The following is a 14,259-nucleotide window of genomic DNA, read 5'->3' on the forward strand; positions in this document are numbered from 1 at the left end:
CCGGGATGATAAAACGCGCCTCGTTGTGGCCATCGACTGTCATTCGTTGTGGCCATCGACTAGTTTTTGTCCATCGGGACCGCCCCCTTGGCTTTAACCCCGCCCACTACGACATCTCCTGACTGGTTGTTGCACACCAGAAGTTATTTGAAAGCGACTCCAGTCTGGACGCGACAAAACTTCCTTAAAAAAAGCTTAAAGATGATGAAACTAGCTTACTGGGACATTCGTGGGGTGAGTTGTGCAATATATAAACACACACATACGCATTTGTTAGTTTCCCCATTTTGGCTATTTTCCCTTATCGTTCTTATGTAACGCTCCTTATAATCTGAAAATGGAAAAATTGGAATAAAGTGTGCAGAATTCCGGCTAATGTTTTGGCTAGCTCGCGTTATCTTCAAGGAAAGGCTGCACACAACAAAGCTGGCTCGGAATGCGTTCTTAAACAAAAATATTGGAAGCGTTGTGCTTTTGTTCGTGAAGAATTCCAATTTGGTTCACACTTGGTCAAAAACAGTGATTTGTGGCTAGTCATTGGTTTTAGAGCAAAACAGGTGTTATGAAAACACGACCGGTATGATTGCAATACATTCGACAAAATAGTCGTATTATTGAAATAAAGAGTAGCTCTATATTCCGTACCTTTTTGCATTTAGTGAATGCGCGTGTTTAAATTGTTATTTTAATTTAACACCGCTTTAATTTTTTGAATCAACTTTCTAGGTCACATGTGCCATTCATTAGGAACAATGGGATCCGGGTTGCCAGATTGGAAAGGCAATCCAGCCCAAATGACAGCCTCTTTAAACACGCAAATCAGGAATATTTAAGATCATATTTTCAACCTGATAGCTAGAAAAAGAAATACGTCCATACAGTGTTTTGGAATTATTGCTGTTTTGCCACTAAGCATTATGGGAGATGTAGTTCTTCACGAAAAAAAAGGTGAAAACTAATGACTTTTATTGGAACCAACAATAATTAAACAAATATTCATTACTATACGTCCAAAATACATATTTGTCGTTCAAAACCACTGTGCAAATTTGACAATATTTACTAAAACTAAATAAAACGGTAAATATTTCCAATGGACAATTTTGAGATTTACAAATGAGGATTAGTACTGTTTTAAGTTCAATTGTGAACAGTAACAGTGGAATTCTTTTTAATTTTTTTAAATGGTAGAAATCCCCCTGATTATTTTGCAGCGTCCTTCATCACGAGATCTGCCCCAAAAGCTTTTTTAACGGTCCATGACTAAAACTGCCATCACAGGTTAAGCGAGATTCTGAGATATCTCAGACAAGAAAACCAGTGAGCCTTGTCCGCCAGCAAATAAAACAATCCCCTCCCTTGTGGTTGCTTTCCAGCTGGCCCAGCCTATCCGTCTCTTGCTGGAGTACACCGGCACAGAATATGAGGACAAATTATATTCCTGCGGTGAAGGTAAAGTTCCCTCCGTCCCCCCCAATAAACGCAGGTTTATCCAACCATCCGCCCTCTTTCCACACACGCAGCTCCCGACTACGACAAAAGCTGCTGGTTTAATGAGAAGCAGAAACTGGGAATGGACTTTCCCAACGTGAGTGCCAATGGCCGGCCCGTTGACCCAAAAAGTTCATTACATCGGCTACGATTTATGGTGGATGTTTGATTGCAGTTACCATACTTGGAGGACGGAAACAGGAAGATCGTGCAGAGCAACGCCATCATGAGATACATCGCCCGAAAGCACAATTTATGTAAGTTTGCCGTGTTCCCGAATGTGAATCAAGTCACAATTGGAGGTTATTTAATTGGCCACTAGAGGGCAGCGTCTACCTTGGGAGTGAAATCTAAGCACTGTATTTTCTCACATATAAGCCGCAGCCTTAAACGTTAAATTTTACAATTTCTCGCATATAAGCCGCAGCCTTAAAATTGCCTTAATCGTTAAATTTTACAATTTCTCGCATATAAGCCCCCCTGATTCACAATTTTCACCTCCATATTCATTTTATATGAAAGATGTGAGGAAACACACAAAAATGAGAGGAAATTATAAGGAAATGATTTATTAATGTCTTAATAAAGCATGTGAAAATGTGCCCTGTGCTGCTGGAATATCTCCCTCTGTGGCCGTTATAAATGTAATACCCGTGTTTGTCCGCCAGATGGCAGGAGCCCTTTCTACCAGGGCAGAAAGCCATACAATGTAGTACATTTTAGATGAGAACTAAATTCTCTGATTTCTGCTGATCACTTATTGTCCACAAACACAATTTGATCGATATTCTACCGAATTTTGTTAAACAACCGCTTTTAAATTCCATGGCCAGGTGGCGAGAGCGAGGATGAGAAGATTCGTGTGGACATCATGGAGAACCAGAGCATGGACTTTCGCAACGGCTTTGTGAGAATGTGTTACACCGACTTGGTGAGTATCCCCGAGACAATTCCCACCCCCCTCTGATGGGCCAAATCCCGCCCACTCCAACCCCTTCTTCTTGACGTTCCAGAAAGCCATGAAGCCGGGTTACCTGCAAGCGCTGCCGGGTGTCCTCACACAGTTCTCCAAGTTTTTGGGTGACCACAAGTGGTTCGCTGGCGACAAGGTGACTGTTTTCACCCCGCTCAAAAAGCGGGCTAAAGTCGAAGGTGGCCACGCTATAACCGGCTCTCTGTGTCGTGACAGATTACTTTTGTGGACTTCATCATGTACGAGTTGTTGGACCAACACCGGATGTTTGATCCCAGCTGCCTGGACGATTTTAAGAATCTCCAAGACCTTTTGGCCAGGTTCGAGGTAGGTATTTACCATATATTCACACATATAAGCCACCCAGAGTATAAAGCGCACCCTTAAAATTGTTGCATTTTATTTCTCGCGTATAAGCCGCCCCAATACACAATTTTCACCTCCATATTCATGGTTTTAATAGGAAGTACAAATGTTACTTTGAGGGGGAAATCTTAAGTAAAATAATCACGTGATATTTCTGAGATACTGTATGAATCAAAAGCACATTATTAGGGTATATATCATAAATTAGTCATTCATCCAGTAATGGTTGTTTTCTTAATGCAAAACAGAACATAACCAACAAATAGTAAATGTTAATTTGCTGACATCTACTGGTTAAAGAGTATAGCAACGCTGTAAATCTTGTGCACATAAGCCGTACCCTTGATTCATCATTTTTTTGAGTTACAAATATGGCCTATATGCGAGAAAATGTGGTATTTTTCTTGGAATCTTCTCTCGAATCAAGCAAATGATTGTCTGTCTGCACTGCAGGCGCTGGAGAAGATTGTGGCCTACATGAAATCAAACCGATTCATGAAGACACCTGTCAACAACAAGATGGCCAAATGGGGCAACAAGAAGGACTAAGAGTCTTCTCGACTAAGTCTCTAAAGACCTTTAAATACCAACACTTGCACAGTTCAAATAAAGTTTTTTCAACTTTATTAATTTGACGTACATTGTTTCAGCTATCGATTTGTGTCATTGGACAGAAGATTTCTGTTTTTAGGCTTAATAAATATGGGTGGGTAGCTTTTGGCCAGTTTGTGAAGAAATGGCGTTCCACAAAGGGACGCAAAGAGATTGGCCCCAAATTCCGACGTCCATCGGCGGAGGTTATTAGTAGCGGATGTCGTAGGATGATTCGCTGGAAAGCTGTGTGGAAAAGGATTTTGGTGAGTGCGGGTGAGTGAATATTGTGGAGGACATTTGGGCTTCAAAAATCTTGAAAAGTAAGCCTTCCCATTTCAGAGTTTCTCCTATATTTTCATCAACAATACACCAGACACTATTGACCATTATATTTGGTGGATGTCGTAGGATGATTCGCTGGAAAGCTGTGTGGAAAAGGATTTTGGTGAGTGCGGGTGAGTGAATATTGTGGAGGACATTTGGGCTTCAAAAATCTTGAAAAGTAAGCCTTCCCATTTCAGAGTTTCTCCTATATTTTCATCAACAATACACCAGACACTATTGACCATTATATTTGGTGGATGTCGTAGGATGATTCGCTGGAAAGCTGTGTGGAAAAGGATTTTGGTGAGTGCGGGTGAGTGAATATTGTGGAGGACATTTGGGCTTCAAAAATCTTGAAAAGTAAGCCTTCCCATTTCAGAGTTTCTCCTATAGTTTCATCAACAATACACCAGACACTATTGACCATTATATTTGGTGGATGTCATATCTTTATAATGACTATCAATGGTTAGCCCAGCGTCCATATCCAATGGCATTTTTGGGGTGTAAAATCACAGTAACTGGGTTGCAAATTTGTACTAGTAGAAAGCAATTACTGCTAATTAATGGGATACTTATGTAAATAGAGGCCCTTTCTGATTATATAAACATGCATGTTAAGTAGGATCATGACTGGACGTTTCGCCGAAAGACGTTTGGCCGACGGACGTTTGGCCGACGGACAATTTACCGAACGGACACTTCGCCGACGGACGTTTGGCCGACGGACAATTTACCGAACGGACGCTTCGCCGACGGACGTTTGGCCGACGGACAATTTACCGAACGGACGCTTCACCGAAACGGGATTCGCGCGCTCACCCCACCCCAAAAAATATAAAAAAATGGCAGCACATTGTAGTACGTACTTGTATTTAGAAATATGTCCGGCGGGGGGCAGTACATGCCCTTGTTATTCCTAAATAAATGTTATCGGTAATGGGCCCTATATGGCCCGTGGGCCAAGGCTGAAAAACATGTACACACATCCGGGCGCGGGGCGAGCGCGCGAATCCCATTTCGGCGAAACGTCCGTTTGGCGGCCAAACATCTTTCAGCGAATCGTCCGAGTACCAGTAAGATTAAGGCCACTGAATAAAAAAAAAGATACATGCTTAAATGAAATACTAAGAATAAATATATTGAAAAAAATTGAAGCAAGTCCTCCAATGGTGGCCTCACTTGAATGTCCGCACACCACTTACCGCGATTGCTGATTTAACGGCCTGAAGATGGAAGAAGACCTTGGCTCCTTCTTCTGGGCACACGGTCCTCATGTCCTCCTTGCTCATCTGCAGCAACATGTCCCCATTCAGCACCCCGAGACTGGCCACGGTTCTGCTCAAAATGGGAGATGCCGCGTCATCGTCGTGAAGAAAATGTAGGAAATCAAAAGCCCCTCCCGAGGACCTCAACTGACATTTTGGAGAAGCCTTTGTAGTGCAGCCACGCTCTGACCTCAGCGGGCGAAGACGCCGTGTCGAGAGTCGGAGGGGCCCGAGGCGGACTCTGCGGCCACGGTAATATAAGTCAATGAATAACATACATAAATTGGGAATCAATCCGCCGGCAGCGTACCCTACGTTCGCTCCTCGGGGGCTCCAGAACATACTGAGGAACATTTCCTTCCACCCCGCCATTGTTACGCACAAGCCACCATTGCTTGGACCTCTGAACCACCTAGAAAACCAGTGCAAAACACAAAGTGCGCTTTTAAGGACATACAAGGGACGAGTTACGACCTCTAACTTCATACCGGAAGGTTGAAACCCATTGGGGATCGAACCCTTTGCATACCTGTCAACCTCTGCCGATAACTGCCCTTATAAATGATTATTGATTCCCCTTACAAACCCCCCAAAAGCCTTACAAACACCGTACGAGTCGTACGGTGTTTGTAAGGTTTTTTGGTGGGTTTGTAAGGGGAATCAATATTCATTTATAAGGGCAGTTATCGGCAGAGGTTGACAGGTATGCCTTTGGTACAAAATTTTGCGCGTTATACTCAAATTAATACGGTACAACTTTGTTTTTTATATGGAAAATGTTGCAATAAATTTGCATCTCACCTCGACAACTTCGCCCTTAAAGACACTGAGTTCTCGGCTGTTGCGAGCCACAAAGTCGTACATGACACGCATGTTGTCGCCACCTTCCTCGGCGCGCTCGTCGTTCGGTAAGCGCCGGCTGCCACTCCTGCTCACCGGGTTGTTCGGAGGAGGGAGTCGGACGGGGCCGGGCGGCGGCGGCGGGCTCCACCTGTCGTAGAATTCGGGCACGTAGGGCGGAATGTCATCATCGGGCCATCGAGATCTGGAAGCCATAGAAAACCACTTCAAACTTTCCATTGGCTAATCTGCCGTCAACAATTCGCTCCTAATTCATTTCAAAAGTGATCGTCAATGCACTCAGCTCTCATTGGGTGCTCTAATTCTATTGTGTTTTTCGCACAATGACCTCTGGCTCTGGCCAAACTATTGGAAATTGTGACTTAGAGGGTACTCGGACGATTCGCCGAAAGACGTTTGGCTGACGGACAGTTCGCCGAAACGGGATTCGCGCCTTCGCCCCGCCCCTGGATCGTGTGTACATGTTTTTCAATCTCGGCCAGCGGGCCATATACGGCCCGTTACAGATAACATTCATTTAGGAATAACAAGGGCATGTACTGCCCCCTGCTGGACATATTTCTAAATACATGTACGTACTACAATGTGCTGCCAATTTTTTATATTTTTTATTTTATCCTTGCGTTTAAAGTAGTAGGGCCGTATGTGGCCCGCGGGCCGAGGTTGAAAAACATGTACACACACGATTCGGGGGCGAGCGCGCGAATCCCGTTTCGGCGAAACGTCCGTTCGGCGAACTGTCCGTCGGCCAAACGTCCGTCGGCAAAACGTTTTTCGGCGAATCGTCCGGTCACGGACTTAGAGTGCGGAAAATACGGTCTTTGCGCATCTGTTGTGCCGTTACCTGGGAATGTTCCAGCTGTTTCCGAGAGAGCGCCAGAGGCGGTCCTCCTCTGGGCTAACCGTTTGCTTGAGCAGCCGTAAGGACGCCTCAGTCGGCAAAGGGGAGATCACGCTGGAGGGCAGGTCGGAGTGGTAGTGAGGCAAGATCTGCGCCACAAGCCAATAAAAAATAGTAAATTTTAAACGACAGTTGGTGCAATGAAATGAAATGAAATAACAAAAACAAGTAAGGAGCACCTCTTCCGTGGTTATGAGTCGTTATTTTTTTCATTGTTACTCAGTTTGCAGCATTAGCAACGCTAAGTAAACATGTTCTGATAGCAGAAAACATACCAGTATCATAAACTATTTTGTGATAAAATGAAAAAAATAAAAAAACTGAAATAAAGTACGTACATTTCAGTCTGTTAAAGTATTACCATTCTTTACTTGTATATAATTTTACATAAGCACAGAGTGTGAGTAAATTTAATCAAGGCTATTTTATATTAATCAATTAGAAGCGCGGACAGATAGAGAAACTGTCTAATGGTATTATTATGTGATTCAGTTTTTTGGGGGGGGGATATATCGTGTGGGGTCGATTGGTCGCCGGTTTCACTGAGCCGACGCGTGAGTGTACAAGAGTTTGTATGTACATGCGTTGTCCCTTTAAGAAGCTACATCAGTCAGTTCTTCAACAAAAAACAATAAAAGTCCGGGAAATTTGGAGCTTTTCTTTAGCCTAATAATTACTAGGGCATTAAGTACGACTAAATAGTAATTTGCAGTTTGTATTTAGGAAATTTGAGCAACGATTTAAATGGTAATTATCAATAACCTTCCGGGCGACCAAAAGACCGGCGACCAATCGACCGTGTACCAGGTTATATAAATACTTATGTGCATGTTTTAACATGCATCCCCTGAATAATAATGAATATTTCAAAGATTATGTCTTATCTCTTTGTCTCTTAAGTTACAAGAGCTAGTAATGAAACCCCAATTTATGATTTGAACTGTTTCAGAAAGCTAATGTCGGTATATTTGGATGGGAAAGGCTTTCCACAACATCACAAAATGATGCTATAGAAGAAGCTTCATATATGAGACGTAAAATGCCATAAATTCTCCCAGCATCAGGCAGCCAAAGGGTTCATCGATGACATTAGTGTCGCTTTCAGTACTCACGGTGGCTAAACTGTTGAAGAGGTAGTGGACATAGTCCGAAGCACTGGTGTTGACCAGCAAGCCATCCAGCTGACCCTGTTTTCAAACGCGGGGCGTCTCGGTCAGAGCCGTCTGCGTGCTGAGACGGAAATGTGCTCACTTACCAACAGATTGAATCCATATTTAATCTTTTGAAGACAGGAGATGCATTCCTGAGCAGGTGGCAGGCTGACAACTGCAAGCCAAACAACAAGTCAAGTCACGTGGACGCAAAGTCCAAAACGTCAACATCCAACTGAGGGACTTCACCTGGACTCTTGTTTTTTTGCTTTTTAACCTTCAGCCTTTTCTTTTTGCTTTCGTTGATCTGTGGGGTCGTCTCCGTGGGCGGAGCCAACACCTTGCCCAGGAACACTTCCAGATCATTCAAAATGTGGTTTAAGATCTCCTGTCGGAAGGAATGGCAAGGCGCTCAAATACTACAGTGGTACCTCGTGATACAACATGCTCGTGGTACGACGAAAATTTCGATCGAATAATTCGCTCGCGATACGATTAAAATTTCGAGATGCGACCAAGCCAGGTGGCCATGACTTGCCATGATTGTAGCGCACAGTCTTTTTTTGCCGCATCTCTTTCGTGTATAACTACTATATCTACGAGGACTGAACGATTTATTCAGACGAGTTTCGACCAGGAAACGCACAACGCGCATGCGCGGGCAAAAAGAGGGCTTTCTGGGTAATGAAGTATACTCGTGCACACAACACCCATAGGCAATGGCACCCTTTGTCGGAATAAAACTTCATTACCCACAATCAATATGTGGGTAAGCTCAGCTATTGCATTTCCTGTTATTCTTTCTAAGGAAAGAAGGTCCCGCGATCGTTCTTTAAAGACTATTTCTCGTTGGCAAGTGGTTGTGCGTTATCCAATTGTGAGGACATTTATGTGCATCATTTTCGTAATATTTTGAAGGGAATACGTACAACAGCAAACGGTCCATCGATAGCGAACGTGAGGGTGGAGGCGTGGCAAACCGCTAACCCGGAAAACGAAGGTAACAAAAGATTAGGACAAAACTAGAATTCAGTTTTGTGTAAAGTTACATTAAACATATGTTTGAGTGTCTGTATATATTTATGCAAGTTAATTTAAATTTGTTTGTTTGTTTACGAGTGCCGTGGATAAAGTCCCCCCGAACAGCCCCCCCCTCCGCCTCAGTGTGTGTCGTTGTTTCTCCCCTCTGCGAAATGAGTCTAATTTTACATCTATTAAACACATTTTATTACTATTAAACCACTCGTTATTTATTACTTTGTCAATATATGGCGAATTAGAAGAAATAAAACATTTTTTTCCAATCCAATATCCTGTTTTTGGTGTTTTTTTCAGAGGGTTGGAACAAATTAATTTGTTTTTAGTTCATTTCAATGGGAAACGTTCGCTCGAGTTACGAAAAGCTCGACATACGATCTCAGTCTCGGAACGGATTATGATCGTATGTCGAGGTACAACTGTATTTCCAAACGCAGAGGAGATTTGGACATTCGTCGAAATCAGGGGTGTCAAAGCGCAAGACGGCCAATCCATTTTGACTGGGACCATTTACCCTTTCCAGACAAAATGGCGGCAAGTGAGTGAACTTTTTGGGTCAAAAATAAACGGGAGATCTAGTTAGCCAAGCAAACTTTGACACCCACCGTGTTCCTCTCAACATCTGTCAGTTCGGCGACCTCGTGGCTCCTGCGGGGTCCGCTCAGATCACGCTGGCGGTGACTGCCGTCATCTCGCGGGGCGTGAAAACCAGGAGGAGGAGGTATGTCTTTGAAAAGAATGAATTTTGACACCATATTGGACCAGTTTGGAAAGTATTACCATTCAAAAGAGAGAGAACAAACCTATAGTTGTGTTTCACATTCTTTAGCTAACCAGCTAGCTGGTAGATTAGCATTAGCATTTAGCCAAAAATGGCAAGATGGTGATGTTGAACTTTCAATTTATTCTAAAAAAAAATGTTTGGGAAAAGAAATCCTTTCAGAAGTTTTGTCATAAAATCGGATTAGTGGAAAGTTTGATTTCATCCGTGAAATGTACACCTGCTTAAACACTACATTATCGCTCCATGCATCGTCATACGTGATTTTTAGCCTCCCCAAACAATTTACCGGGGTCTCTTTCAGTCCATTGCGGGACCGGCGCTTGGTTTCTCACTTGCGGACCACCGACTTCAGCTTGTAGGCCAATAAGGTTATCAAGGTGAGCCCTTGAAAAAGAAAAATAGGAGGAAAAGTTATCTCGTTTGCACTCGTTTTCTGGGTGGGGGGGCAAACGTACCTATTGACCACCTGCTCCCTGCGTGGTTCCACAAAACCGCTTCCCCGTTGGATACATTTATCTAGGTCGCTTTTGAGAAGGTCTGCCTGTTTAAACCAAGAATAAATGTAAAAAAAAAACTGTTGTTGATAAATAACATCCATTTTCTGTATCGATTTATTTGGATTCTTTGGTGAGGCCAATAAAACCAGTTTCAATTCGAAATGATGACTCCGTTCATCCTTTTTTGATCCATCAAAATGAAGTTGCTTATTCACACACCCAATGATTTATAAATGAGAATTTGCCAAGACTGGTCATGAGCAATGTTCCCTCTATTTTTTTGTTTGTCTGGGCAGAAAGACAACCTCCCTGAGCACACTGAGTACCGGTGTGAGCAACATCATCATGGCTCGCTATGGGCACACACCAGTATCACACCTGCCATAAGCAGGTGCATGTCTACTACACATAAATGATTTAGTAATAATAAAATGTAATGATTAATATCTATGAATGGGCGGCCCAGCGGATGAGTGGTTCGAGCGTCGGCCTTACAGCTAAAAATAAAAAAAAATGGGATTTTATTTTGTGCGCTCCATATGATTTGCTATGCGCAGAGAAGACGAGAGTAGTGCGCAATTGCGCACGCGTGCAGCTTAGAGGGAACATTGGTCATGAGCTTCTGGGTTATGTAGGACCATGACTTCCATGACTTCCATGACTTACCCCCATCTCCTCACACTGGAAAATAAGAACCTGGGGGAAGCGCTTGCCACGTTCTCTGACGGTGATCAGCAGCAACGAGTCGTAAGCGCAACTGTCCAACACAGCTTTGGTTTGTTGTATGTTGAGCAGCTGGAGTGCCTCCAGCTCAGCCTGTAAGACAAGCGAACCGTGGCAATGGCGCCACCAGATGGGCGATCAGCGCTAGTTAAGGTTAGTGTAGATCGGAGCAGGATTTTGGCTGGATTTAGACTGCCGACAAATCCAACTCAAGGTTCAAATCCAACTTTTAGGCCGGACTGCTGACATTACTTATTCAATTTTAATTTTTAGCACGACACAATCCCTTCTGTGCAATAACTTCAGGGTGTGCAATAACAATGTGCAATATCTTAGTTTGTGCAATATTTTAGAATTTACCTTGCCAGGATGTGACTTTTTATATTTTTATATTACTTATTTATGTTTTTTTTACCGGGAAAACGCACTTTGTGTAGTAGCACCACCAATTTCGTTAAACGCAGCAGTGTATGATGACAATAAAAGCTTTTGATTTTTGATTGATTGATTATGTCATCGCTCATCTGGATCTGGCAACCTAGACGGGCTTAAAATAAGATGTTTGTGTGTATGTAAAGGTTGTTTTTTTTTCCTTTACCAAAAATAGACCCAATTCATTTAAACTAGGTAGATTGGCTATGAATGCTCATCTTTCAATGTCGCTGACCTCGCTAGAAGTCCAATCCCTTTTGTCTGGGACATTTGGCAGCGAATGTCTGGTGGCGTCCAATCCATTTTGACTGGCCAGTGGCCATTCCTTCGAGTCAATAACGATTGGCCGTCTAGTACTGTCAACAGCAGTTAATGATTAAAATGAGTTCCCTATAGGTTATAAATGAAATTTATCATATATTACCAGCTCTATAGGAACCGTTAACCATAGCACAATACACTTCAAGGTTTTTTAAACTCATTCACAAAAAAGATGGCTACAAACAATATTGGTTTCAACTGCTCAGAACTAAAAAACTCAAAAGAGTAGAGGCCATTTTTCTTATTGCTCAAAGATGGGAATCTGATATTTCATTTCCTGAGTTCTGCGTTGATGTCGTGGTGGAAGACAATATTCTGAAAAATAGTCGGGAGAGTGACTAACTTTGTTCTCGGTGTCACGGAGCAGCAGGTACGCCCCTTGGACCTCCATGATCATCAGCTGGCACCACAGCCGACCTTGGGCGTTCAACTTCTTGAGCTTGGTCAGGCAGTCGTCCACTGCGGTCAGTTGCTGGCCGTCCAGTTCGCAGGTGAGTACGTGCTGCGTAGTGGAAGTCGGAGGAAGGTGAGGCGGAGGCTTACTGGCGCACTATGCGTGTACTATTCAATGTACCTCCACTCTGACGTTAATATTTTCAGACTGCCTGCTCAGGGACTCAGAGTACTCCTTTCTTTGCACTGGACACAGACCCAAATATAAAAAAAAAAAGAAAAAGAAAAAGCAAGATCCTGGTTGATTTCTTATGACCTGTCATCTGTTCTATTCGGAATCAAATGTTGAAAATTTGGGACTTCGTGTCATGGGATTCATGTTATTCAGCATTTATTTCAAGTTTTGTTTCTACATAATACAAGATTGTTCCGTCCGTGTGCGGTCGATTGGTCGCCGTCTTTTAGTCGCCGGTCTTTTGGTCGCCGGTCTTTTGGTCACCGGTCTTTTGGTCACCGGTCTTTTGGTCTCCGGTCTTTTGGTCACCGGTCTTTTGGTCACCGGTCTTTTGGTCTCCGGTCTTTTGGTCTCCGGTCTTTTGGTCTCCGGTCTTTTGGTCTCCGGTCTTTTGGTCTCCGGTCTTTTGGTCTCCGGTCTTTTGGTCTCCGGTCTTTTGGTCTCCGGTCTTTTGGTCTCCGGTCTTTTGGTCGCCCCGACCGCGACAACGGGCGACCAAAAGACCGGAGACCAAAAGACCGGAGACCAAAAGACCGGAGACCAAAAGACCGGAGACCAAAAGACCGACGACCAAAAGACCGGCGACAAAACAAGGTAAAAAAACACGGTCTACGCATCAATAAAAGCCAACAATGGCCATGAACAGTTTCACTGAGCCGACGTGTGAGTGTAGAAGAGTTTGTATGTAAATGCGTTGTCCCTTTAAGAAGCTACGTCAGTCAGGGTCTTAACAAGATCTCCAACAAAAAACAATAAAAGTCCGGGAAATTTTGAGCTTTTCTTTAGCCTAATAATTACTAGGGCATTAAGTATGACTAAATAGTAATTCGCAGTTTGTATTTAGGGAATTTGAGCAACGATTTAAATGGTAATTATCACTTACGTTCCGGGCGACCAAAAGACCGGCGACCAATCGACCGTGTACCGTTCCGTCACGTGTCAACTTACTGTATATGGATTTGGCAGTCGGTCTGGGCACGCTTCTCTGAGAGCTCTGAGGCGAGGACCTCCTGGAATCATCTTGTTGGAAAGTCCACTTGGACTGAGGAAATTCTTCTGGTGGGAAACCCCTGAAACACAAAGGTCGGAATTATACACTACAAGTGTAGCCGTATTAGAGGTCGAGTACTGTTTAGCTTCTTTGGGTAGGCAAGTTTGAGCCCTTGGCTGTAGGCAAAAGCTACCAAAAACAAGTGATTATTTCATCTTTGAAATAAAAATACCTTGCGGGGAAAAAAACTCACCGTGGAGAGTAAGAAAAGGGACGAGAATTTCCCAACATTTTCGATCTCTGAGGTTTTCTGGGTAAAAAAATCACCGTAAACCTGGGAAAGAGCACATTTGATCACATTTTAGGTATGACAATCATTTTAACTTCTTGGAAATGATAGAATAAAGGAAAAAAAATAACAGAACGACCTAATTTACAGTCACATGATAGCATAAATTGATTATGCTTAGTTATCCATATGTACAGTAACATGCTTAAATCGACATACATTACAAAATTAAAATGGGTGTCAAAGTACTATTGTACACAATAAAATCTCTACTATGGGTTCACTACTTATTGAGCCACAGAGGCTTGTAAATTAGACTAATTACAAACAAATGTGGCTGTAAATTACGTCGCCATAGCTGTTTATAATTACCTGTCGGGTTTTCTCCGCTGGACATTATTCCATAATAGAGAACACGATGTTTTCTCCTAGCGAAGATTGCCTTTTCCCATAACTTCCTGCTTCTAGGTGTCGCGATCAAAGATCATCGGGCTCGGCCCTGGTCACGAGTGGATCGCTATTTGAGGCGTCAGTGACGAACGAGTCCAAAGGTTTTCCAATGCCGTAATTTCCTTGAAAAAGGTTTTCAGGTGAGCCTTGAGAAAACACTCATCGTGCTGCGATTAT

The 14,259-nt window shown here is 43.2% G+C and overlaps 3 protein-coding genes across 3 annotated transcripts in view; 2 read left to right on the top strand and 1 right to left on the bottom strand.

Annotated features, from left to right (window-relative positions):
• Nucleotides 1–191, top strand: part of ampd2b (adenosine monophosphate deaminase 2b) — a 32,739-nt gene extending 32,548 nt beyond the window's left edge. The window contains exon 20 of the transcript XR_013303746.1: nt 64–191. The gene's annotated coding sequence lies outside the window, so the exon portion shown is untranslated. The remainder of the gene's footprint in view (nt 1–63) is intronic.
• Nucleotides 93–3,456, top strand: LOC144084274 (glutathione S-transferase Mu 3-like). Its single transcript, XM_077612516.1, has 8 exons — nt 93–234; nt 1,377–1,452; nt 1,524–1,588; nt 1,667–1,748; nt 2,325–2,422; nt 2,505–2,600; nt 2,681–2,791; nt 3,284–3,456. The coding sequence occupies exons 1-8, from the start codon at nt 202–204 to the stop codon at nt 3,377–3,379; spliced, it is 657 nt and encodes a 218-aa protein (XP_077468642.1). The 5' UTR covers nt 93–201; the 3' UTR covers nt 3,380–3,456.
• Nucleotides 3,457–3,677: 221 nt separating this feature from the next.
• Nucleotides 3,678–14,245, bottom strand: eps8l3b (EPS8 signaling adaptor L3b). The gene is made up of 18 exons (XM_077612554.1): nt 14,005–14,245; nt 13,597–13,677; nt 13,301–13,422; nt 12,299–12,363; nt 12,068–12,226; nt 10,915–11,064; nt 10,207–10,292; nt 10,038–10,135; nt 9,573–9,694; nt 8,179–8,317; nt 8,034–8,104; nt 7,891–7,965; nt 6,722–6,867; nt 5,818–6,061; nt 5,327–5,428; nt 5,169–5,257; nt 4,954–5,086; nt 3,678–4,031 (listed from the first exon to the last, which is right to left on the bottom strand). The coding sequence occupies exons 2-18, from the start codon at nt 13,632–13,634 to the stop codon at nt 3,993–3,995; spliced, it is 1,878 nt and encodes a 625-aa protein (XP_077468680.1). The 5' UTR covers nt 13,635–13,677; nt 14,005–14,245; the 3' UTR covers nt 3,678–3,992.
• Between the last annotated feature and the right edge of the window lie 14 nt (nt 14,246–14,259).

The sequence above is a fragment of the Stigmatopora argus genome, chromosome 1 (genome assembly GCF_051989625.1).
Source record: "Stigmatopora argus isolate UIUO_Sarg chromosome 1, RoL_Sarg_1.0, whole genome shotgun sequence".
Lineage (NCBI taxonomy): Eukaryota > Metazoa > Chordata > Actinopteri > Syngnathiformes > Syngnathidae > Stigmatopora > Stigmatopora argus.

Excerpts from the sequence above, each read along its gene's own strand:
- LOC144084274 (XM_077612516.1), top strand. The coding sequence starts at position 202 with ATGATGAAACTAGCTTACTGGGACATTCGTGGG. Across the intron at positions 1,749-2,324 it reads CGCCCGAAAGCACAATTTAT|GTGGCGAGAGCGAGGATGAG; the intron begins GTAAGTTTGCCG and ends TTCCATGGCCAG. Across the intron at positions 2,601-2,680 it reads AGTGGTTCGCTGGCGACAAG|ATTACTTTTGTGGACTTCAT; the intron begins GTGACTGTTTTC and ends GTGTCGTGACAG.
- eps8l3b (XM_077612554.1), bottom strand. The coding sequence starts at position 13,634 with ATGTTGGGAAATTCTCGTCCCTTTTCTTACTCTCCACG. Across the intron at positions 12,364-13,300 it reads GACTGCCAAATCCATATACA|TGCAAAGAAAGGAGTACTCT; the intron begins GTAAGTTGACAC and ends GTCTGTGTCCAG. Across the intron at positions 6,868-7,890 it reads TCTTCAACAGTTTAGCCACC|ATCTTGCCTCACTACCACTC; the intron begins GTGAGTACTGAA and ends CTTGTGGCGCAG.